General features: G+C 47.9%; 1 protein-coding gene across 1 annotated transcript in view; it reads right to left on the minus strand.

Moving 5' to 3' along the window:
• Window positions 1–24,258, minus strand: part of ADAMTS17 (ADAM metallopeptidase with thrombospondin type 1 motif 17) — a 269,537-nt gene that overhangs the window by 112,286 nt on the left and 132,993 nt on the right. The window contains exons 11-12 of the mRNA XM_027776149.1: window positions 18,090–18,230; window positions 13,978–14,128 (exon numbers count right to left, since the gene is read on the minus strand). Of these exons, the coding sequence (XP_027631950.1) occupies window positions 13,978–14,128; window positions 18,090–18,230 (292 nt within the window). The remainder of the gene's footprint in view (window positions 1–13,977; window positions 14,129–18,089; window positions 18,231–24,258) is intronic.

Genomic DNA, 24,258 nt, shown 5'->3' on the forward strand with positions numbered 1-24,258 from the left:
CCCAAAAATGTTATATACTCTTGATGAGAGTCTAACTCGGTTCAACAACTTTGGACAAGTCTTCGGCGTATTTACTAAAGTTGAAGACACGGACATTCTAAGACACAACAATTCCACTCCTAAGCGTGTCCTGAAGATAATGTCTTTGCTCACCCAAGTCGTTGTCAAGAATGGTCACTGCAAAGCTCTGTGACAGTCTCGTGCCCGGGCTGGAAGCAATCTCACTAGGCATTCAACAGTGGTACAGAGAACAACGGACTACTGTGTGTGTTCATGCATATCACATTCAAAACCAAGAAGGATAAAGTTACAAAATTAGGAGCACAGATATTTGACATGCTTAGAAATATTTTTTTTGAGAGGATTTTTTTTTTTTTTGCTATAAGGCGCATGCACTCTCCAGACAGAGAGAGACAGAGAGACAGAAAGCGAGAAATCACCCCCCAGGGGGGATTGCCACACCGCAATCCCTTCTCCTCCATTCTCCTCTCAGGATCTTGGGCACACACGCACACGCGCCCGGCGTGAGTTTAAGCCACCAGGTCCAGGACGCGAACCGCGGTCGACTACGTGGGAGTCCAGCGACATAGCCATTACGCTAACTGCTGGTCCCCATGCTTAGAAACATTTTTAAGAACATGCTTACACAGAGGTTAATTTTCTATTTGTGTTTGCCTTGGATTTTTTTCCCTCTGGGAATAAAGATGTTAGGAATGCTTATTTGGAAATTTCATGAAAGTTGGGGCCAGCATGGTGGTTAAGGCAATGGACTCCCATGACACCAACTATGGTTTGAGTCCCACACCTGGTAGTTTGCTTTCTCACTTTCCTTCTCTGTCTCTCTCTCTCTCTCTGGACAAATTTAAAAAAAAAAGAAAAAAAAAACTAATAAATGTTTTTTTTAAAAAAGGACTATATTAAGCATTTAAGCATAAAAACAAGGTCATAAAATTTCTAGAAGAAACCATGAGTTAAATTGATTTATAATATAGAAGTGGAAAAGCCCTTTCAAAGACATAAAACTCAAGAAGCCTTTAAAGATATATTTCACTACTTTTTTTTTTTTAAAGGTTTTGTTATAGGGCATATGCACTCACTGGAGGGACAGAGTGAGAAGAGAGGGAAAATGAGAAAGCTCCCCCTAGTGAGGTTGGCCATGCTGCAATCCCTTCTCTGCCATTCTCCTCTCAAGATGTCTGCCATATCCTCACGTCTTTTATTTTCAGTGTTTTTCAAGCCGCTGGATCCAGGACTCGAACTACACAGTTGGCCATGTGGGACTCAGCCACCTTAGCTACCATGCCACTGGCTGCCCTACTGCAATCATTTTTCACAGTTTTTTCTTTTAAGATTTTTTTTGCCATAGAGTTCATGCACTTACTACAGAGAGACAGAGACAGAGAGAGAGAAAGTGAGAAATCCCCCCCCCCCCCCCCCGGGGGGGCCCCGGGAAACCTCCCAGGGATGGCCCTGGCAATCCCTTCTCCTCCATTCTCTCAGGATTTTGGGCACACACACACACACACGCACGCGGTGTGATCCCCAAGCTGCCGGGTCCGGGACTTGAACTGCAGTCAACCATGTGGGAGTCCAGTGCCTCCACCACGACGCCAAATGCTGGCCCTTTCACAGGTCTGAATCGCAATCTCTCTCAAGTCTAAAACACAGAGCTATAGAACACACCATGCCCAGAGCCACGTGGTCCCCTCCGTGTGCAATGTTCCGTGTTCCACGTGCAAGCGTTACTAAGCAACCATGTCCTTGACTTCAGTGAGGTTTGGTGCATTGCACAGTGTGGAAACAGATTTGGGGGTATCCACTCAAGCTGAGTCAGAGGTGGAGATGCTCGGGTTCCCTGCAAATCCTGCCCCCCTACCCTACAGCCATTCTTAAATTGTAGCAGAAAGCCACAGCTCCATGCAAATAGCATGCAGACCAAAAAAAGCGCTCTGACTCTGTTACCTCATAGCTACATTTAAAGTGTGGTGTACGCCAGACCCAAGATGCTTTGCAGCATAGTTCTGCAAGGTGCTGCATGATTTGCAGCGCCAAACATTCTTCTCCAGAAGAACTATGAAAATACCAGGAGGGCATGAGTTCAGAGGAGACCGCTGTTCACGCATGCAAGCCTTTGCCACCTCTCTCCAACTGGTGGCGTCCCCTTTTTAAAAAGGTGTGAAGCTGCTACCAGCAGTTGACGTAATGGCTATGTTGCTGGACTCCCACGTAGTCGACTGCAGTTCGAGTATCGGACTCGGTGGCTTAAACTCATGCCGGGCGCGTGTGCGTACGTGCCCAAGATCCCAAGAGGAGAATGGAGAAGGGATTGTGGCGTGGCCATTCCCCATGGAGGGTGATTTCTTGCTTTCTGTCTCTCTCTCTCTCTCTGTCTTTCTGGCGAGCACTCGCACCCTATAGCAAAAACTTTTCAAAAAAACAAAAAACAAAAACTGTGAAGCTTATGCTGATTTTTTTTTTTTTTTCATAGCTTCCTCCCTGGGCACCCACGGAGTGGCTGGGGAACAGCTCCAGCTCCAACCAGCACTGAAGGAACAGTTATGTAAAATAAGATCCCTGCAAAACGCATGGCTGATAACGCAAGCCAAGAGGGAGATAGGAAAGACGGGGGCTGGATGCAAAAGGGTCTGGTCCAAGATTTCCACAAATTCTGCTGCAGTGTGAAGTCTTCCCGTGGCCACGTGCCAGTTCATTTCTGGACGGCTTCCGGAGTCCCAGGCTTGGTGGCTCCTGCCATGTCGTTGTGGGTGGCAGAGACCATGCTCCAGTGGGGGGCTGGGTGCAGCTGGGTGAGGGTGGGACACAGGCCTCGGGGCACCTAGCTGGCAGCGGGGACAGGAAATGAAAGCAAGCTAGCACACAGCGTACATTGTCTGGAGGGCGCTCTGAGACCACAGCCTACTGTAAACTCTCAAACACTTCTGGAAAATTCGGGCCATTGGCTGCCAAAGTCCAACAGCTTCAAGAGAGGCTGCAGCTGCCGAGCAGGAAGCTCAGAACGAGACAGGCAAGAGGTTTTCAGCCCGGCGTCCAAGTCCACGTACTACCGAACTGCCCTGTCTGTCTGAGAGGAGCCAGGGCCAGCCTCGGGACAGGGCCAGCCTCGGGGCCAGGGCCAGCCCGGGCTCTGGCCAGGCCCATAGCATTAAAGGGCAAGATTTCATTTGCATCAGCAGTGCAAACAGGCTGGGTGTGAGAATCCCTGGAGGAGCTGTTTAAAAAGACAAATGCCTTGGGACCAGCAGTTAGTGTAATGGCTATGTCGCTGGACTCCCACGTAGTCGACCGCAGTTCGAGTCCCGGACCCGGTGGCTTAAAACTCACGCCGGGCGCATGTGCGTGCATGCCCAAGATCCCGAGAGGAGAATGGAGGAGAAGGGATTGCGGCGTGACCATCCTCCCTGGGGGGTGATTTCTCGCTTTCTGTCTCTCTGTCTCTCTCTGTCTGTCTGGCAAGTGCACGCGCCCTATAGCGAAAACCTCTCCAAAAAAAAAAAAAAAAGAGAAATGCCTGAAACCCACCTGCTTAGGGATTTTATAGCACAAGATTCAGGGTGAGACACACACACTTTGCACCCTCTGGAAGAGACTGTCACGATCCACCAGCTTTGGAAACGACTGACGTCAGAGAACAGAACCTTGTTGTTTCCAGGTGGAATTCTGACACCCTGAGCTTCCTGGCATCTATCCATCCAAATGTTTAGACAGGGACCGGCAGATGGCGTAATCGTTACGTTGCTGGACTCCCAGGGAGTTGACCGACAGTTCGAGTCTCGGGCCCGGTGGCTTAAAACTTATGTTGTATGTGTGTGTGTGTGTGGGGGGGGGTTAGCAGGTGATGTGGTGGTTAAGAGTGCTGGATTCCCACATAGTCAACTGTGGTTCAAGTCCCGGACCTGGTGGCTTGCTTTCTCACTTTCTCTCTCACACACTCTATCTCTGGTCAAATTAAAATACATAAAGTTAAATCAAGTAATTCTTAAAAAAAAAAAAAAAGCAAAAACAAAAACTCCAAGCTGTGTACGTGTGTGTGTATGCTCAAAATCCTGAGAGGAGAACAGACTGTGGCATGGTCTTTTCCCTGGGGAGTGATTTCTCTGGTGAACACTAGTGCCCTATAGCAAAACTCTCTCTCTCTCTCAAAAAAAAAAAAAAAAGTCTAGGCAAGTCTTTCAGGGATTGGAGAAGACAGAAAGAGGCTTTCCAGCCAAGGAACTGGGAGGTTGCTGACAGAGAGAGAATGAAGGCTGGAAAGCAATCTGGGGGGTACAGGTTCCCAGAGTGCCAGGATGGATGGGGAGGATAGCATAGAGAATGCTGTGGACAAGAAGGACCAGCCAACGTGACTGTCAGCTAGACCAGGGTGCCCAGTGAAGCTCCATCCAAATCTCCCCATCACTCACTCATCCCCTGAGCTCTGCCTCCTGTCAGATCAGTGGTGATATTAGATTCTCATGGAAGTAGGAACCCAATTGTGAACTGCACTTGTGAGGGATCTAGGTTGTGGGCTGCATATGGGAATCTGAAGCCTGATGACCTGAGGTGGAGCTGAGGCAGTGATACTAGCACTGGGGAGAGGCTGCAAATCCTGATTAACATTAGCAGAGAGGTCTGACTGCAGAGAGACGGTAATGAATCAATTCCTTGTAGACTCTATCAAGACTCTATCAGTGAGTGGTAAGTGACAAGCTGCATCTAGTGGCAGGCTTTATAGGGGCAAGGAAGTTAGTGTATTGGGTTATTGAAAAAGGCATGATGTATTTTTCCATGCAAAAATGCATCATGACTTTTCCAATGACCCAATCTAATCGAAGTATATATTACAATGTAACAGAAATAAAGGACACAATGTATTGTTCTTGAATCATCCAGAAACCATCTTTTCCAATGCTCTCAATCCAAGAAAAAATTATCTTCCACAAAATTGGTCCCTGTGGCCAAGAAATCTGGGGACCTCTGAGTTAGACAGTGTCTCTGCCCTTTCCCCATGGCTCTAAAACACAGGTGATAGAAAATGATACTACTTAACAGCTAGGCATGCAGGGGTAAAGTGTTCTAATTCAGTGGTTACTTTTGTGGTTAAGGTGCTGGACTCCCACATGGCTAGTTAGGGTTCAAGTCCCAGATCCAGTGGCTTGAAATTCACACTGGGTGCATGTGTGTGCATGCCCAAAATCCTGAGAGAAGAAGGGATTGTGGCAGGGTCATTCCCCTTGACAGGTGATTTCTCATTTATACTTTCCCTCTCCCTCCCTCCCTCCCTCTCTCTCTCTCTCTCTGTTTTTCTCCAGCAAGCACACGTGCCCTATGGCAAAAACCTGAAGGAAAAACATATTCTCCCCATCATGTGCAAGTATTTATTTTCCCCCTTTGCAGACTAGAAGGTTGAGGCATAGAGAGACTAGAAAACTCATTGAAGAGGTAGAGGTGGGGGTCAGCAGGTGGCGTGGTGGTTAAGGCAACTACATCCAACATGGCTGACTATGTGGTTTGAGTCTCAGACCCATCGGGAGTCTCCCTTTCTCTGTCTCTCTCTGGTGAGTGCACGAACCCTATGCTGGAAGAAAGAAAAAAGAAGAGGTTGAGCCAGGACAGGAACCTGGGCACTTGACGAGCGAGCCCACCTCGATGACAGTGAGCTATGGATGGCATGTTGGCATGGTACCAAGAGGTGCTGAGTGTTCAGAAAGACCAAAGATGGTAGAAAAGGATGCACGAGACTTTCTAGTGGCTTAGGACCACTCTAGACACCTGCCTTCCGGAAATGAGGGGCTGATAGCTTCATGCTCCATAAATGCTTATAAACCAGCAATCACTCACAGGCACCCAAATAATGCTCTAAAAAAAGGGTGGGAGAGGGACCAGCAGTTGGCGTCATGGCTATGTCGCTGGACTCCCATGTAGTCAACCGCGGTTCAAGTCCCAGACCTGGTGGCTTAAATTCACACTGGGCGTGTGTGCACAAGTGTCCAAGATCCGGAGAGGAGAATGGAGGAGAAGGGATTGCGGAATGGTCATCCCACTTGGGGGGCTGATTTCTCGCCTTCTGTCTCTCTCTCTGTATCTTTCTGGTGTGCGCACATACCCTATAGCAAAAACTTCTTCAAAGGGAAAAAAAAAAATCATGCTTGGGGGTCCGGCAAACAGTGTTATGGTTATGTTGCTGGACTCCCACATGGCTGATTTCAGTTCTAGTCCCGGACCCTGGAGCTTAAAACTTCCGCTGGGCATGTGTGCGTGCATGCCCAAAATCCTAAGAGGAAAACAGAGAAGGAAAAAAGGTGGCGTGGCCATCCCCCCTCAGAAGGGCAGGGATTTCTCCCCTTCTGTATCTCTCTCTGTGTCTCTCTGGCAAATGCATGCGCTCTGTAGCAAAAATCTCTAAAAGATAAAAGAAAAACATTCTGGTGATGGGCATGAGTGCTGAAAATCCCGAGACAAGACTGGAGGAGAAGGGATTGTGGTGTGGCCATCCCCTCTGGGGAGGGGGAGATGATTTCTCACTTTTCTTGTCTCTGTCTCTCTCACCCAATTTCACCTGGCAGGATATCGGAACTTAACTAGCTTGAAAGTCTTGTGAAATCAGCCCTGCTAACGTTAAAGCGACTTTGCCAATGAGGACAGGAGGAACATGTCATCATAAAACGGATTGATTGGGCTAATTGCATAAAGCTCGTTTCCCCCTTTCTAATAAATATTTACCACGCTGTGTTTATAGCTGTTCTGTTTGGACTTTCTTGAAATGCTTTATTGAATTAAAAACATCACATTACCATTGGCTGAAAGAGGAGACAGCTGTATTTGCCAATAACTTCTGTAACCAATGCCAGCTAGGGGTGCCAATTTTTCTTTTTCTTGTTCGTTTCTATTTCCACAGACAGTTCTGAGCCTTACATACCAGCATTCTTCAGACAGACACGAACGATTCAAAGAGGATACTGCAGGAGCCTCCAGGGCCCCAAGAATCAAAATGCACTGTATTTTCATTTTTCTTGGTTTGCTGGTATGCAAATGTTTAAGAAACAGCCACTTGGCTCGTCTGGAGAGATGGCTGTTCCCAAAGCAGCGTCCTGGGTTTTTTTTTTTTTTTTTTTTTCCCAGTTATGTACTCTACGGTGTAGAGTGAGGGGGTGGTTTTCAATTTTGCTCGGTCTTCAAACTGCTTTGAAGGGTGACTGCCAAAAGAAGGACACACGTGGAAGTCCAGTCTGAAGGAAGTTCTGCATTTGCAATTCCACCCAAAGGACAGCGAGAGCTCAGGGTAACGCGTGTTTCGTGCTGTGGGGCAGACATTACCACTGTATCTCTAGCACTGAGCCCCTGGCCCCTGTGTGCTCAGGGTATCTGGTACAACCTAAATTCTCCTCTTGCTCCTTTGTACCACGACTGAATATGCTCACTGGAGAGAGGCAGAGGGAAAGTGAGAAATCACCCCCCCAGGGGGGATGGCCACGCCGCAATCCCTTCTCCTCCATTCTCCTCTTGGGATCTTGGACATGCATGCACACGCACCTGGTGTGTTTTTTGAGTCACTGGATCTTGGACTCCAACTGAGTGGCCAACCACATGGGATCCAGGCACCGTAACCGTGACGCCACTGCCTGACCCCCTATGATCCCTTCTGCTATACTTTGCAAATGCATGGGACCACCAGATGGTGTAATGGTTATGTCGCTGGACTCCCACGTGGTTGACTGCAGTTCAAGTCCTGGGCCCGGTGGCTTAAAATTCATGCTGGGCGCATGTGCATGCATACCCAAAGTCCCAAGAGGAGAACAGAGAACGGATTGCAGCGTGGCCATCCCGCCTAGGGAGTGATTTCTGGCTTTCTCTGTCTCTCCAGTGAGTACATATGCCCTATAGCAAAAATCTCTCTTAGAAAAATAAACAAAAGGGAACAGCAGTTGGCATAATGGCTATATCGCTGGACTCCTATGTAGTCAACTGTGGTTCGAGTCCCAAACCCGGTGGCTTAAACTCAAGCCAGGCGCATGTGAATGCATGCCCAAGATCCCAAGTGGAGAATGGAGGAGAAGGGACTGTGGTGTGGCTATCCTTCCTGGGGGATAATTTCTCACTTTCTGTCTCTCTGTTTCTCTCTGTCTTTCTGGCAAGCATGTACACGTGTCCATTAGCAAAAACCTCCGAAAAAAAAAAAAAAAAAAAAGAAAGAAAGAAAAGAAGAAGAAATTGCAGTGTGACCAAAGCACCACTACAGCGGGGGAGTAGGGGAGGATACTTTCTCTTCCTCCTATTCTCTTTCTGTCTCTCTCTCTCTCTGGTGAGTGCACACACCCTCTGGCAATGTAAAACAATTTATGTTCTGTATCTTGGAAAAAGACAAAGAATCTGTTCATCTCCTTAGCGCTGGTGTGTCTCAGTTTTATTCCTTTGGCAACGTCCAACCTCTGTTATATTTCATGATTATTTTCTTTTCTGTAATAGGCGTAAAGATGAATGGATTGGGAAAAGACAATACAGTTCCCAAAAGTTTTAGGGCGAATAATACACACGCACACACGCACACACAGACCGGTGGCCTCATTAATGTTCAGGTGCTTTCTGCAGTTCTCCCCAGCAGTTCTGCACAGGGATGCCAGCTAAGGAACTGGCCAGTGATATTTTCAGCATGCCCAAGATCCCAACAGATTGGGGAATTGGAAGAAAAAGGGATCGTGGTATGACCAAGCTGTACCAGGAGGTGCCTAATCTCTCTCTCTCCCTTTTTCGTGCACATGTATGCACCTCCAGTCTAAGAGTCTCCATCCTCCAGGCCATGGACTGGTACTGTAGAAGGTGAGTGAGTGAAGTCTCCTCTGTATTTACAGTCACTCCCCATTGCTTGAATGACCCTCTGAGCACCACCTCCGATTGGATCAGTGGTGGCATTAGATTCTCATAGGAGTGGAATCCTATTGCGAGCTCACTGTGCATGTGAGAGATCTAGGTTGTGCTCTTATGAGAATCTCATGCCTAAAGATTGGAGGTGGAGCTGAGTTGGTGATACTAGCACTGGGGAACAGCTGCAGATACTGATTAACACTAGCAGAGAGTTTTGACTGCAGAGACCATAGTGAATCCACTGCTTGCAGATGCTGCTCAAGACAGTTAGAAAACACCGTGTGCAAACGCAAAGACTGTTGCTCTTGAAAGAGGAAAATCATTGAAGCCATGGTCTAACTAAACAGAGAGACACACAGCAAATTAAAAGAGGCTAAGCAGGGCCAGCAAGTGGTGTGGTGTTTTAGATAGCTTAACCCAACCTGGCTGACTACATAGTTTGAGTCCCAGACTTGGCAGTTTTAATTCAAAATCCTATCAGTGAGGGGCAAGTGACAGTAAAGCTGCATCAGGGGACAGGCTTTATAGTGGCAAGTGAGTTGATGTACCTTTTTTTCCCTTAGGAATTATTTATTTATCATTATTAATATTTTAAAATTTGCTACAGGGCATGGACACTCACGTGCGCGAGAGAGAGAAAGAGAGAGACAGACGAAAAACAATATTTCACCCCCCGGGGGGGATGGTCACGCTGCAATCCCTTCTCTTCCATTCTCCTCTCAGGATTTAGGGCATGCACGCACACGTGCCTGGCATGAGTTTTAAGCTGCCAGGTCCCAGACTCGAACTGCAGTCAACTATATGGGAGTTCAGCGACATAACCATTATGCCATCTGCTGGTCCCAGGACCACAGTCTTTTATGGCTTGCAGTCCGGTGTCTTAAAAAATCATTGTTTCAGGGGCCAGCAGGTGGTGTGATGGTGAAGGCACTGGATCCCACATGGCCAATTCCGCGGTTCAAGTCCTGGACCCGGTGGCCTGAAAAGTATGCCAGGTATGTGTGTGTGCATGCCCCAAATCCTAAAAGGAGAATAGGTGAGAAGGCACTGCAGTGTGGCCATCCCCCGGGAGGTAGTTTCTCACTTTCCCTCTTTCTGTCTGTCTCTGTCTGTCTTGAATGAGCACGTGCACCCTATGGTCTAAAAAATCTAAAAAAAAAAAAAAAGAATAAATCATTGTCTCACACATTGTATCTGTGTTTTGTTAGCTGTTTCACGTAGGAGAGCAAATCTGGCCCCTTGGCCGAAAGCAGAGGATGGAGTAAGAAAGTGAAACGCAACCATTGATGCATTTCATGACGTGGTTTCCATTGCAATCCCCCAGGGCACGGAAGAATGGGAGCTATAAAGACTTAAGGACCCAGGCCTGCAGATGGCATAGCAATTACGTCGCTGGACTCCCACATGGCTGACAGTGGTTCAAGTCCAGGACCTTCTAGCTTGAAACTCATGCCGGGCACGTGTGTGTGCATGCCTATGATCCCGGGCGGAGGATGGAGGAGAAGCAATTGTAGCGTGGCCATCCCCCCTGGGGGGTGACTTCTCATTTTCTCTCTCATTGTCTGTTTCTATCTCTCTCTGGCAAGCGCCTGCGCCCTAAGGAAAAAATCTCTAAAAAAAAAGAAAATTGAAAAAGAAAGAACAAGGGCCCAAAGATGTTTCCGATTAGTTCTGGTGTCTCTGGCTACAAGAAGAGAATGGATTTAAGGTGATGCTTGATTTTTCACAGCCCTCAAGGAATTGCACATAGAGACATGCTAATCCTCAGGGAGCTGGCAGATGGCATGGTGGTTAAGGGCACTGGACTCCCACATGGCCGACCACGGTTTGAGTCCCAGACATGGTAACTTGCTTTCTTGCTCTCTCTCTCTGTCTCTCATTCTGTAACTCTATGGTCAATTTTTTTTTCTTTTTTTTTTTTTTTTTTTTTTTTGTGTGTTTTGTAGGGCACGTGCGCTCGCCAGACAGACAGAAAGATAGAAAGCGAGAAATCACCCCCCAGGGGGGATGGCCACACCACAATCCCTTCTCCTCCATTCTCCTCTCGGGATCTTGGGCACGCACACACATGCGCCCGGCGTGAGTTTTAAGCCACTGGGTCCGGGACGCAAACCGCAGTCGACTACATGGGAGCCCAGCGACATAGCCATTATGCTAACTGCTGGCCCCTCTATGGTCAAATTAAAATAAATAAAGTTAAATAAAATAATTCTAAAAAAAAAGAGAGAGAGAGACATGCTATTCCTCCCAGCACACAGATACGTGAATTGCGTCCCAGCATGGGTGGGAATTGGGGTTACCCAGAGAGAAAATAACGACAAGGATTTCAGCTTGCCTTACTGGGCTCTGACTGTAACAGACCCACTTCTGAGCCCTCCATGGGCACTAACTTGCCAGAAGTCTTGAGAATTTTCCAGGGAGGACCCTAAGGCATGCGGGAAGAGATGTGACTGCCTGGGACCAGCTTGCTGTCACTTACTGTGTGACCGACTGCCCTGCTGCGATGGGTTCTGCCCTGGGAGGACGCCTCAGGAATGGTGTGGGGGTCTCTAGCTACAAAATATTTGACAAAGTCCTACATATTATGTTGGTGATCCTGATGGAAAAAAAACGTGAATTTACCCTTAGACAGTAGGGACCAGCAAGTGGTATAATGCCTAAGGCACTGGATTCCTATGTGGCCGACTATGGTTCAAGACCTGGACCCGGCAGCTTGAAACTCACGCTATGCACGTGTGCGTGCATGCCAAAATCCCAAGAGGAGAAGAAATTGTGGCATGGTCATCCCTTCAGGGGATGATTTCTTGCAGACTCTGTGTCTTTCTGACTCTGGTGAGTGCAAATGCCCTACAGCAAAAATCTCTCTCAAAAACAAAACAAAACAAAACAAAAACATAGTAATGTATTTTATGGGGAGGATCTAAGAGCTTTTTTTCAATCCTGAGCTTGGCCACAGGTTCATCCAGGGTTCAGCGAGGCCATATAAGAAGGACCTAACATGGGGACCAGCAGATGGCATAATGGCTATGTCACTGGACTCCCATGTAGTCGACTGTGGTTCAAGTCCCGGACCTGGTGGCTTAAACTCATGCTGGGCACGTGTGTGTGTGTGCCCAAGATCCCGAGAGGAGAATGGAGGAGAAGGGATTGTGGCATGGCCATCCCCCTTGGGGGGGTGATTTCTCGCCTTCTGTCTCTCTGTCTGTCTGGTGAGTGCACGTGCCCTATAGCGAAAACCTCTCCAAAAGAAGGGCGTGACATGTTTCCTGTCAGGGTCATGACTGGATCCCAGCACAACACGGACTCACTGAGCACCCACTGTGTGCCAGGCATTGCTCAAAGCAGTTGGACAATACTATGAGCAAAAGCAAAAACTGCTGCCCTTGAAGGTTCATAACCCGGAAGAGGAAGATGTCCTTGAAGGATTATAACCCGGAAGAGGAAGATGCCCTTGAAGGTTTATAACCCGGAAGAGGAAGATGAGCAAAGCCCCGGTCTACCGAAACAGGGAAGATGAAACATTAAACACATTAAACAGGGGAAGTGGGACCAGTAGGTGGCATGGAGATTAAGGTGGCTGGATCTTGCACAGCCAACTCTGCAGTTTGAGTCCTGGACTTGGCAGTTTGGAAAACATGCTGGGTGTGTGTGCATGTGTGCCCCAGAACACCTGAAGAGGAGAAAGGAGGAGGAGGGACTGCAGTGTGGCCATCCTCCCTGGGGGATGCTTTCTCATTTTTCCTCCCTCTCTCTGTCAACCACATGTGATGTGCTCTAAAGCAAAAAAGAAAGAAAGAGAGGGAGGGAGAATTTATCCAATGTGACATACACACCAGACCAGTCCGGTTGAGAATACTATACACATTACCATCAACATCAACAGGTAATAAATGAGTTCCCATCTTCTTTTTTTGGAGAGGTTCTTTTGCTATAGGGCATGTGCACTCACCAGAAAGACACAGAGAGAGTGAGAGACAGAGAGACAGAAAGCGAGAAATTACCCCTCCTGGGGGGGGCGGGGATGGCCATGCCACAATCCCTTCTCCTCCGTTCTCCTCTCAGGATCTTGGACACGTATGCACATGCGCCGGGTGTGAGTTTAAGCCACCAGGTCCGGGACTTGAACCACAGTAGACTACATGGGAGTCCAGTGACATAGCCATTACGCCAACTGCTGGTCCCAACACTGAGCAGTTCTCTCTCTCCCTTACCTGCGTACAGTCGGAAGTCAGGTGACATGACCTGACCCCCGAGCAGTCTGAGTTGATTCCTTTGCTCTAGCCTCCTAGGGCGTGCACACTAAAACATCGGGCTGCTGGTGTCAGCACAGGCTGAGCATCTCCGATCCGAAAATATGAAATGTAAAAGGTTCCGAAATTCAAAACTTTTCGAGCACCGACAGGACAATCCATGTGGAAAATTCCACACCTGACCTCATGTGACAGGGAGCAGCCTAAACACGCAACGCACAAAGTCTGAATAAAATCACCTTTAGGTGCTGTGTAGGGGGTGTAGATAAAATGCCTCTTGTGCAGCCAGCAGATAGCATAGCAGTTATGTCACTGGACTCCCACATGGCTGACTGCGGTTCGAGTCCCAGACCCAGTGGCTTGAAACACACAGGACGCATATGTATGCGTGCCCAAGGAGGGGAATGGAGGAGAAGGGATTGCAGTGTGGCCATCCCCTCACCCCTCCTTGGGGGGGGGGGATTTCTATCTTTGTAGCTCTCTCTGGGGAGCGCACACAGCCTGAGGCAAAAACCTCTTTTTTTTTTTTTTTTTTTAAATGCACCTTGTATTTAGACTTAGGTCTCAACTCTCTATTGGCAAATATTCCAAAATCTGAGCTCATCAATACTTCCGGTCCCCAGTCTTCCAAATGATACCAACGTGTAGAACCTCCTGCAGTCCTGCCTGGGTGTGCAATTGTGCAGGTGTACACGTGGCTCCATGTCAGTGTGTGTGCATGCAGGGCTGAGGTGCACACGTGCATATTAAGGCTGTGCATGTGCATAGGTGTGCATGCGTAAAGAGGGAACATGGGTGTCAGCCAGCAGAAGCCAGGCCTGCCGAGGGAAGGCTGGGCCCCCCTCGCCCTCCTCCGTGAGCGGCTTACCTCCATGTTCCTGCAGAAGGTGGCGTTGGTGCCGAACAGGATCTGACACTGCTCGTTGGCGCTGTAGTGCATGCCGGGCAGCTTGTGAGGCAGGCGCACGGCGTGCCGGCTCCGGGGGTCCGTGACCAGCAGACAGGTGCTGACTTTCGACCTGAAACGGGCAAGAGGCCAGCTGACCTGCAAATGCACTATCTGGGTTTTGTTTCGATTTGCACTCACCAGGAAGAATGTACCTCCAAACTATTTATGAACAAAGGACTTGGGTGGGGGAACCAGCAGATGGTGTAATGGCTTCGTCGCTGGACTCCCATGTAGTCGACCACAGTTCGAGTCCTGGACCTGGTGTCTTAAACTCACACTGAATGCATGTGCATGTGTGCCCAAGATCCCGAGAGGAGAATGGAGGAGAAGGGACTGCGGTGTGGCCAACCCTCCCCAGGGGGTGACTTCTCGCTTTCTATCTCTCTTGTCTCTTGTCTTTCTAGTGAGCGCACACGCTCTATAGCAAAAACCTCTCCAAAAAAAACAAACACCTATACAAAAAAAAAAAAAAGAAAGAAAGGACTCGGGGGCCAGCCAGGTGACATGGTGGGTAAGGAGGCTGGATCCCACCTGGCTGACTGTGCAGTTCGAGTCCCAGACCTGGTGTGTGTATGTGTGTGCCCCACATCTGGAGAGGAGTATGGAGGAGAAGGGATTGTGGCAAGGACATCCCATCTGGGGGTGCTTTCTCACTTTTCCCCACTCTCGGGCCTTTCTCTGGAGAGCACATGTGCCCTATAGCAAATAAGAAAAAAAAAACTATACACACACATATAAAAACATATTTATGTGTATATATGTATATACACACGTATACATATATGTGTATATATGTAAATATATATATATGAGATACCCAGTTGAATTTTCATTCCAAACAAACAATGAATAACTTACTAGAAAAAAGAAAAAAGGACTCAGGTGGGCATTGAACACATAGATTGTGTTTTTTTCCTCTTTGTTCTTTTCCCACACGTCTGAATGTACATCTTTGCTCTGAAGGCAGGGAGAGCTTAACGCCTCCCGAGGAGCCTGAGAATAACACCGAAGCAATGAATGGACTTTTCCCGGGGTCCCTGAGCGCTTTCTTGGACAAACATGCTTTGGAAATAAACGACTTTTTTTTTTTTTTTTTTTTTTTTAGAATATGGCTTTGAGCAAAAGTTACTACGACTAAAGGAAAAGTAGAAGTCAGGGTTTGATTTGCTTTCTTTTAGAAAAATCAAAATGCTGGGACCAGCAGTTAGCGTAATGGCTATGTCGCTGGACTCCCACGTAGTCGACCACGGTTCGCGTCCCGGACCTGGTGGCTTAAACTCACGCCGGGCGCGTGTGCATGTGTGCCCAAGATCCCGAGAGGAGAATGGAGGAGAAGGGATTGCGGCATGGCCATCTCCCCTGGGGGGTGATTTCCTGCTTTCTGTCTCTCTCTGTCTGTCTGGCGAGCACACGCGCCCTATAGCGAAAATCCCCCCCCCCGAAAAAAGTCAAAATGCTTATTTCCAGGCCCCACTGCGGTAGCACAGGCTGGTAGATGCTACCTTCAGGCTATCGGGGAGGCCCGGGTTCAATTCCTGGCCCACCTAACAAGTTGCTGCTTGCAGTCCCAGCTCCTCAGGAGGCTGAAGCAGGAGGATTGTAACATGGCAATTAAAAATAAATAAATAAAATGGACCTGCAGGTTGCATGGTGGTTAAGGCGCTGGACTAACACATGGTGAGTGAGGTTCGAGTCCTGGACCTGGAGGCTTGAAAATCACGCCAGGTTACTTGTGCGTGTGCCCAAAATCCCAGGAGGAGAATAGAGGAGAAGGGATTATGGCATGGCCATCCTCCCTGGGGGGTGATTTCTCACTTTCCTTCTCTCTCTCTCTGTCTCTGGTCACAAGATGTGCCTTAAGGCAAAAACTGCAAAATAAAACCACGTTCATTTCCAAATGTACAGATTCTCACAGAGGGCTGGTCAAGGCTTTGCCCAAGGATGGTGACTTCATTTCGTGCCCTCTGAGAGCTGACCAGGCCAGTGGGCACATTCTGCAAAGCATCCTGGGATCTCAACCAGGATGGAAATGTTCACTCGCAATGAGAACTGAGTCTCCAATAAACTGAACCATGGATGGGTGAGGCTCCCTCTCTCGTTGGAGGTTTCACACTCCAACGCTTATATTTTTCAATTCCTAAAACAAGGCAGAGGGGAGTGGAAAGAAAACTCAGCCATTTGCCAAGGTCCTTGAAGGAAAAAAAAAAATGTACGCTCATGAAGAATGGACTCACGCTGGCCCACCTGCCCTGGGCTCGGACACATGCTAGCTGTCACCAGTGGGACCAGCACTGTGGGGGTGGCACAGAGAACTTCCGGGGTGGCTGTGCTGACCCTCCTGGGTAACACGAAACAATGTCAAGCAGCTTATAACACTGTATCAAGATTCTGCAGTCAGGGGGTCGGCATGTGGCATAGTGGTTAAGGTGCTGGACTCCCATATGGTCGACCGTGGTTCAAGTCTAGGGCCTGGTGGCTTGAAATTCACAATGGGCATGTGTGTGTGCGTACCCCAAATTCCAAGAGAATGGAGGAGAAGGGATTGTAATGCGGCTCCTGGGGGGTACTTTCTCTTTTTCTCTCTCTCTGTTTCTCCATGTCTCTGGCAAGCGCATGCACCCTATAGCAAAAAATCTCTCAAGGAAAAAAAGAGTTAAAATGGAGTTCTGTGAAAATTCATTCTTTTTTTTTTTTTTCTTAATTAAAATGTGATCATTGTGGGCCAGCAGGTGGTATGATCCTTGTAAATGGTTTTAACTTTTTTCTTCCCTCTCTTCCTTCCCACCTCTTCCCTTCCTTTCACTTTCCTGTTTTTTTTTTTTTTAAAAGGGATTTTGCTGTAGGGTGCATGCACTCACCTGAGGCTTTGAGCTGGGAGTCTTGGAACTTGGAGTTCACAAAAGCAACTGTTCGGGCTATTTTTTATTTCAAGATCACTAGCCTGAAGAAATCCATGTTATTTGGAGTTTTCATCCAGGGCCTCTATGATGTCTGACCATGTTATATTTAACAAAAAAGTGAGGCATAAGTCCACATGCTTCACAGTGAGCAAGTAAGAAATCACCCCTCAGGGAGGATGGCCTTCTACAGTCCCTCCTCCTCCAGTCTCCTCTCAGGATTTTAGGCACGCATGTGCACGAACCTAGTGTGAGTTTTAAGCTGCCGGGTCCAGGACTCGAACCGCCGTTGACCATGTGGGAGTCCAGTGCCACCTGCTGGTCCCCACCCTTCCTTTCCTTTTTTTCCTTCCCTTCCTTTCCTCCTTTCTATTCCCTTCCTCTTCCTTCTTCTTCTTTTCTGCCTTTTTATTTGCTAGTGAGCATGGACACTCGCCAGAGAGAGACAGAGTGATTGAGGTTGGGCATGAGAAAGCACCCCGCCATGGCGGATGGTCCTGGCGATCTCTCTCCTTCCTTCTTTCCTGATTTTGGGCACACACACAAGTATGTTTTTCAAGCTGCCAGGTTCAGAACTCGAACTGCAGAGTCAGCCATGTGGGCTCCAGTGCCTTAACCTCCACACCACTGACTGCCTTGTTGCAATATTAAGTGACAATGACACAAGGACCACCAGGTGGGTGCCCACCACTGGACCGAATGCACCCATGGGAGGAAGCTTTGCTGGTTGCAGGGACTCTGCAGTGATGGCCTCCTCCTCAGGCCGGCCGAGATCTGGAAGAAGCGTCATCTTCCTGGGTGTTTTTTTCATTCGGGAGTATTTTCTTTTTCTTTTTTTTTGGAGAGGTTTTTGCTATAGGGTGCATGCGCTCACCAGACAGACAGAAGGATAGAAAGCGAGAAATCACCCCCCCGGGGGGATGGCCACGCCGCAATCCCTTCTCCTCCAGTCTCCTCTCAGGATCTTAGGCACGCACGCACACGCGCCCGGCGTGAGTTTTAAGCCACCAGGTCCGGGACGGGAACCGCAGTCGACTACGTGGGAGTCCAGCGACCTAGCCATTACACTAACTGCTGGTCCCATTCAGGAGTATTTTCTATGGCATTGATTGTACAGATGAATTGGAGACTCACTTGAGGAAGTTTTCAAGGTCTTCTTGACTGCAGGAGGACCAGGAGAGGTCGCTGGGGCTCCGGCCTTTCACCCACTCTCCGGACATGATGTGGGACCGGCCGGCGCAGGACGAGTGGTCGTCGTCATGGTTCATCCCCAAGCTTCCCGGTGAGAAGGAGAAAACGACACGTCACAGGTATCACATTGCCAGTTACACATCCTAGTGGGCGATGCTCACTTACATCACGTTCTCATCTCTAAAATGCTATTTATTCATTTGCTTTTATTATTTATTTACTTTATATTTTTATAATTAAAGTATGAATCTATGTTGGTACAAACACTTTTTGAAATTCATACATAGTTTTCCCATTACACGTATTTCCATGAGCTTTTTTTTATTCCCTGAAACATTTTTTTTTTCTTTTTTGGGAGAGGTTTATTTATTTATTTATTTATTTTGCTATAGGGAGTGTGTGCTCGCCAGAAAGACAGAGAGAGACAGAGAGACAGAAAGTGAGAAATCGCCCCCCAGGTGGGATGGCCATGCCGCAATCCCTTCTCCTCCATTCTCCTCTCGGGATCTGGGGCACGCACGCACACGTGCCCGGCATGAGTTTAAGCCGCCGGGTCCGGGACTCGAACCGTGGTCGACTACATGGGAGTCCAGCGACATAGCCATTACGCTAACTGTTGATCCCCCTCTGAAACATTTTTTTAATGAATTAATTTACATTCATTCCCTGATCATCGCCACAACATACAAAATGTGATTTCCCATCCAGAATACACTGCATAGCAGCTTATTCATACATGTTATCATTGGTAATTTTCCATATACATATATACGCACACATATATATAGAATTATTTATGTGTATATATATATATATACATACACACAAATATATATGGAATATATATATATACACAATATGTATAATTTTCCATAAATACACACACACACACACACACACACACACACACACATAATCCCTATTCCTGACCCTCTGCCCTTTCCCACCCTCCTCCCACACTATCTCTGGTGTCTACAGTTGTTTTCCATTCCTTTTCCCCCCATATTTTCTTAAATAATCTAACTACGTTCAATAGCAAGTCCAGCTGGTTACAATTTTATTTTTAATACAATGTTTTTATTTGCTATAGGGTACATGCATTCATGGGGAGGGAGAGAGATACAGAGAGAAATTAAGCCCCCACAGAGACGTCCATGCTACAATCCATTCTCCTCCATTCTCCTCTTGGAATTTCAAGCATGCATGTACACACGCTCAAGCCACTGGGTCTGGGACTCGAACCACACCGCCAGCCATGTGGCATCCAACCTCCTTAACCACCATGCCACGGGCTGGCCCAAGACAGGAATGTCTTACCTCTTTAAGTAACATTTTTTGGCTTCAGGAAGCCTAAGGGTCATAAGCTCTCAGCTAAGTCCTTGGAAAAACCATCTGAGAACTTCTGCAAGAACTCAACTGGCCTAAGTCACCTGCCTCCGACCCCCACCCCCAAATCCTCGATCACGAAAACCCCACCTTCCTGGTACAGCCCAAGAAAAGAGGGCTCCCCTGGTGGCCGTGTGAAGAGCATGCCAAACGTGACAAAATTCACACATTCACCAACGAGACATGCAGCACCTGAGTTCCGGAAATGCTCAAGTCCCTTAAGAAGACCTCAACTGTCCCTATAGCAATTCTCTAAAACCTTGTTTCCCACCTACCGTAGATCTGGCTAGGATCAGAGTCATTTCCCATCTCCGGGAGCGAGACCCTCTCACCCCCCGAGCCTCTGCCCTACACACACTCAAGAGCTGATACGGTGATGGTTCACAAGTCTCCTCCCAGCTCCTCCAGCTGGGCTCTGCTGGTGACCACCAGGTGAGTTTTTCAAACAATAATGCTTTTGCCAACCCCAAGGAAGTGATCCAAGCCCTAGAAGACTGGTCTTATCACTTAGGGAGAAATGTTATACAGAAAACTGCTTCCAACAGGACCAGCAGATGGCATAATGGCTACATCGCTGTACTTCTATGAAGTTGACCACGGTTCGAGCCCCGGACCCGGTGGATTAAACTCATACTGGGCATGTGTGCGTGCGTGCCCAAGATCCCGAGAGGAGAAAGGAGGAGAAGGGATTGTGGCATGGCCATCCCCCCTGAGGCGTGATTTCTCGCTTTCTGACTCTCTCTCTCTGTCTTTCTGGTGAGCACATGCGCCCTATAGCAAAAACCTCTCCAAAAAAAGGAAGAAAGAAAACAGCTTCCAAGTTTTCTCTGGTGGTTGAGTGGTTTATAGAACGAAAGAGGCTCCTTCTTCCACACCACCAGTGCCTCCAAAAAACCTGGTCTGCCAGGAGACACCTAACTCGGTTACAAAAGCTCTCAGAATAGGACCAGCCAGTGGTGGGATGGTTAAGGCGGGTGGATCCCACATGGCCCACAGAGCAGTTCAAATCCCAGACCCAGTGGCTTCAAAAACACGGGGCATGTATACGTGTGTGCGTGCCCAAAATCCCAAGAGGAGAATGGAGGAGAAGTGATTGTGGTGTGGCCATCCTCCCAGGGGGAGGAGGGTGTCGTTTCTCAGTTTCTTTCTCTCTCTCTCCCTCTCTCTCTTTAGTTCTATGGGGAGCACATGTGCCATATATCAAAATTTTAGAAAAACAAGCTTTTTACTCTGTGAGGACTTCCCAAGGAACGTTCCGTCAGCAAGAGCTGGCAGGATTTGAGGGTTTCTGGAGCTCATCTGCAATCCAGATTGCACTAAATCTGGTTTAGCGTGTTCACATCCAGGGTCGACAGGTGGCATGGTGGTTAAGGCACTGGACTCCCACATGGCTGACCACAGTTCGAGTCCTACACCTGGTGACTTGAAAATCACACCGGGCTCATGTGTGTGTGTGCCTAAGATCCCAAGAGGAGAATGGAGGAGAAGGGATTGTGGTGCCATGTGAGATCCAGCTCTCTTAACGACCAGGCCAAGGACTGGTGTGCTCTCTCTCTCTCTCTCTCTCTCTCTAGTGACCGCATGCACTCTTAAAAAAAATGTATAGAAATCCTGACTCCGGACATCTCCTAAATTTACAGCCTCGGGCACTAGCTTTGAGCTGGGAGTTGTGGTTCACCAAAAACTACTGTCCAGGCTGTTTTTAGTTTCAAGATCAGTAGACCGAAGACATCCATGTTATTTGAGGTTTCCATCCAGGGCCTCTATTATATCTGAACACATATTTAACCAAACAGTGAGGCATGAAGCCCACACGGTAGTTTTCACTTTGGATGACTGTGGGTTGAGGGCACAGAAGAGCCCAGGGTCACTATTGGCATCCGTTTATCAGACACAACAGTTTAATGACCTCAAGTTGACTTTTTTCTTTTTTATACTTGAGAGATTTTTGCTATAGAGCACCTGCACTCGCCAGAGAGACAGAGACAGAGAGAGAGAGAGAGAGAGAGAGTGAGAAATCACCCCCCATGGGAGATGGCCATACCACAATCCCTTCTCCACTGCTCTCCTCTTGGGATTTTGGGCACACACGCATGTGCACCTGGTGTGAGTTTGAAGCTGCCGGGTGTGGGACTTGAGCCACAGTTGACCATAGCAGTCCAGCGCCATAACCACTACGCCACCTGCTGGTCCCTTCAGTTAACTCTTAAAAAACTGTTTTTAATGTGTCCAGAGACCGTGTGTGCTGACCAGAGAGAGACAGAGAGAGAAGAAGAGGGATAAAACACCTCTCCTGCCCCGATGGGACATAACCATGCCACAATCCCGTCTCCACTGGTCCATCTTCTTGGGATGTGAGGGATACACACACCATCTTGTATGTTTTTCAAGCCACTGGGATTGAGACTTGAACCACATGGTCAGCCTCGTGGGACCCGGCTTCCTGAACTACCAGACCACAGGCCAGAAAACCTCCAGACCACGTTAATAAGCTGGTTCTCTATGTGTTCTGGGGAACCCTCAGCATACCATGTGGGGTGCTCTGAGAATACTCCCACAATGCCCAACCCCTCCTAGCCTCACTCCAAACCTTGGAAGCCATAGAAGGTGAGCAGGTATTGCAGGCCTGGTCCATCCACCCCCTGGCACCTTCAGCTTCCTGTGGTGCCCTGACTACATGCCACAGGAGAGTTGGAATTTTTTAAATTTTTTAATTTAATTTTTATTCATTTATTTGCTTTTCGGGAGAGGTTTTAGCTATAGGGTGCATGTGCTCACCAGAAAAACAGAGAGAGACAGAGAGACAGAAAGCAAGAAATCACACCCCACATAGTGACATAGCCATTACACTAACTGCTGGTCCCAATACACAATTCTTTAAAAAATAAAATAAAATAAAAAGAAATTTAAAAAAATTAAAAAGGCCAAGGGGAACCTAGCTTCATTTCTGTAAAACACCAGTTCTCAAATGCAGCTATACAGTAATATCTCTTAGAAAGTTCTAGAAAGGGCCAGCAGGTGACATTGTGGTTAAGGTGCTGGACTCCCACATGGCTGACCATGGTTTGAATCCCAGAACTGGTGACTTGAAACTCATGGTGGGTGCATGGGCGTGCGTGGCCAAAATGCAAAAAGCAGAACTGAAGAAGGGGATTGTGGCGTGGCCATCCCCCCAGGGGGTGATTTTTTTGCTTTCTGTCTCTGTCTCTCTGGTGGGCGCATGTATCCTAGAGCTAACATTTCTCAAAAAACAAAACAAAAACAAAAACAAAAAAGAAGAAAAGGAAAAAGAAAGTTCTAGAAAACACCAATGCCTGGCTCCAGAGACTTTGTCAAATTTTACTGGTATGATGCACAATCCGAGCATCTGGGTTCTCAAGAGCTCCCAGGCAATTCTAATGTCTGCTGAAGGTTTTATTTTTAATTTTTAATTTTAATTAAACATTGTTTTGTAAGGTTTTTATCATAGGGTGTGTGCACTTGCCAGAGAAAGTGAGTGAGAAATCACCCTCCCCAAGGGGGCAAGGCCACACTGCAATCTCTTCTCCTCTGCTCTCCTTTCAGGATTTGGGTCATGTACTCACATGCACCTGGAGTGTTTTTCAAGTCGCTGGGTCCAGGACTTGAACCTCAGAGTCAGCCATGTGGTATCCAGTGCCTTAACCACCATGCCACCTACTGGCCCAAGGGCACCTCTATTTTACAGGGGCTTCCAGGTGAGTCTAATGCACCACCAGGACTAAGAACGTTGCTTCTAGAAACAGGCTGTCCACGATGCTTCAAGGCAAAACCTGCGACAGGGCTGGTTCCCTGTCCCCAGCGGATTCCGGCCTTGGTGCGACTTCCATGCATAGAACTCCAGCCCGCCTCCTAGGTGGGTACTACCCAGGCCCCATCTTCACGACGTGTCGGAGTTCAAACACTTGCAATCTTTCTTGTATCTCTCTTTTTTTATTTTTAGAGAGAGTTTTTTGCTATAGGGCATGTGCATTCATTGGAGAGACAGCAAGTGAGAAATCAACCCCCCATGGGGGGGCATGGCCATGCCACAATTGCTTCTCTTTGCTTCTCTTCCATTCTAGGAGTTTGGGCATGCATGCACACACACACACACACACACGCACCCAGCACGATTTTCAAGTTACTGGGTCTGAGACTCAAACTGTTTCCAGTCATGTGGGAGTCTAGCACCTTAACCACCACACCACCTGGGGGCTCTGAGTTTATTTATGCATTTATTTTATTTATTTTTAAAATATCTTTTTCTTTTCTTTCTTTTTTTTTTTTTTTGAGAGGTTTTCGCTACAGGGCATGTGCGCTCGCCAGAGAGACAGAGAGAGACAGAAAGCGAGACATCACCCCCCAGGGGGGATGGCCACGCCGCAATTCCTTCTCCTCCATTCTCCTCTCGGGATCTTGGGCACACACGCACATGCGCCCAGCGTGAGTTTAAGCCACCCGGTCCAGGACGCGAACTGCGGTCGACTACATGGGAGTTCAGCGACATAGCCATTACGCTAACTTCTGGTTTCTTAATATCTTTTTTTAAGAACGATTTTAACTTTATTTATTTTAATTTGACCAGAGAAGGACAGAGTGAGAGTGAGAGAGCAAAAGAGAAAGTGAGAAAGCAAGCCGCCAGGTTTGGGATTCAAACCACGGTCGGCCATGTGGGAGTCCAACGCCTTAACCACCAGGCCATCTGCTGGCCCCTCTTTTTAAATTT

The sequence above is a fragment of the Tupaia chinensis genome, unplaced genomic scaffold (assembly GCF_000334495.1).
Source record: "Tupaia chinensis unplaced genomic scaffold, TupChi_1.0 Scaffold000632_1, whole genome shotgun sequence".
Classification (NCBI taxonomy): Eukaryota; Metazoa; Chordata; class Mammalia; order Scandentia; family Tupaiidae; genus Tupaia; species Tupaia belangeri.